This window comes from Rattus rattus, chromosome 2 (genome assembly GCF_011064425.1).
Source record: "Rattus rattus isolate New Zealand chromosome 2, Rrattus_CSIRO_v1, whole genome shotgun sequence".
NCBI lineage: Eukaryota > Metazoa > Chordata > Mammalia > Rodentia > Muridae > Rattus > Rattus rattus.
Genome location: NC_046155.1, coordinates 105,271,527 through 105,273,476, shown reverse-complemented (window position 1 = coordinate 105,273,476; position 1,950 = coordinate 105,271,527). Strand labels below are relative to the sequence as shown.

Here is a 1,950-nt window from a genome sequence, read left to right as displayed (position 1 = left end):
TTTTCGATTCTAGGACCACCAACCCAGGGGTGTCCACACAATGGGATGGGCTATCCCATATTACTAATAAAGAGAATTCTCTACAGGTTTGTCTAACAGAGGCAATTTCTCAATTCAGTTTCCTTCCCTCCTCAGATGAAAAGAACGGTACCAAGTTGATGTTGACATAAATCTAGACAGCACATTGAGATCTGAGGCATGTGCCAGCAGATTTAGCTATGCTTATGCATAATTGGGTCCAAGGTGTCTCGCCCAACCTCGACCAGCAAGGAAGACACAACCAGTGAAGATTTTCTTCAAGCAGTTTATTCAGGAAACTTGTAAAAGCTTCTGACCACGGGGAACCTCCGCACCACACTTAAATAACTAGCGCTGGCCAATCCTAGCAAGCCACATGGGATAGCGGATAGGCTGTATCTATGCGGAAGCGACCAGGCTGAGTGGGCCTAGCCAAATAAGGACTTGTTTATCTCACGGAGCGCTCACCATCGGGAAGGTGGAAGGTGGAAACCAGCGCCATCTTTGGGGTGCGGGACTTTGCAGCTCCCTACACCAAGGTAGATTAATTATAACTATGCACTCATTGAAATAGCACATTTCACCTCTTGTAATAAAAAGATAACCCAGTTTTATACCTTAATCATTTTTGTTTGTGCTCTGGCTTAGCGTGGTCACCATTTCCATAAAGTGTTCTTCTCTTCCACAGTTCTTCCTAAAATGACTTACTTAATAACTGTCTCAAAAAATCTTGCTCCATGTTCAGATGCTACTATGATTATAAAAACCAAATCCACAGGTCACTGCTTGTGAAAGAAGGCCACTCTCGCAGCTAGTCTCCTAAAGGCGCTTTTGACATCCTTGTTCCTCAGACTATAAATTATGGGGTTTAACATTGGAGTCACAACTGTATAGAACACAGACATTATCTTATCCTGTTTCTTCGTGGTTTTGGTGTTTGGCTGCATATAGTTAAATATTGCAGACCCGTAGAAGAGGACAACAACAATGAGGTGAGATCCACAGGTTGAAAAAGCCTTGAGTCTCCCCTCTTCAGCCTGCATCTGGATCACAGTGGAGATGATATTCCAGTAGGAGATGAGGATGAGAGAGACAGGTGCTAGGAGGATTACCACGCCCATTGCAAAGATGACCATTTCTGTGCTGTAAGTATCTGCTGAAGCCACTTTCAGGAGGGCAGGAAGTTCACAAAAGTAATGACTGACTATGTTCTGCCCTCGATAGGGAAGATGGAAGGCAACAGTAATATCTACCAAAGATACTAGGAGCCCACTGGCCCAGGACCCTAGGGCCAACTGCAGGCATAGTTGTTGGGTCATGATGGTAGAGTAGTGCAGTGGCTTGCACACAGCCACATACCTGTCATAGGACATCACAGCTAGAAGTGCACACTCTGTACAACCAATCTGAAGAGAGACAATTACCTGTGTCACACAGCCCCAAAAGGAAATAGTTTTCCTTTTTGCCAGGAAGTGGGACAATACTTGAGGAACAATGCTATTTGAGAAACAGAGATCTGCAAAAGAAAGATTTCTAAGAAAAAAGTACATGGGGGTGTGGAGTCGAGAATCCATGAAGATGAGGATAATGATGAGCAGGTTTCCAAGTACAGTCAGCACATAAATGATGAAGAAAAGAACAAACAGGAGAATCTGAGTCTGTGCATCTTGTGAAAGGCCAAGCAACAAAAACTCAACTACAAAAGTCTGGTTTTTTCTTCCCATTGAGATGTTTTTGTATTTACCTATTTATCAGAAACAATAAGAATACAGTATGACTGAGTTCATGACCTACTGTAGTATAGAAGGGGCTTGTGATAAAACTGACGTGTACTTGGGTAGTTCTAGGATTTTATATTTTTCTATCTAAATTGTCCTATTTAATACATATGATTATTATTTTTTTATTTTGAGTATTTCTTATATACATTTA

At 42.0% G+C, this 1,950-nt stretch overlaps 1 protein-coding gene across 1 annotated transcript; it reads right to left on the bottom strand.

The window, feature by feature from the left end:
- Positions 1–797: 797 nt before the first annotated feature.
- Positions 798–1,742, bottom strand: LOC116894175 (olfactory receptor 2D3). Its single transcript, XM_032895891.1, has one exon. It carries the CDS (start codon positions 1,740–1,742, stop codon positions 798–800), a length of 945 nt encoding a protein of 314 aa, XP_032751782.1.
- Between the last annotated feature and the right edge of the window lie 208 nt (positions 1,743–1,950).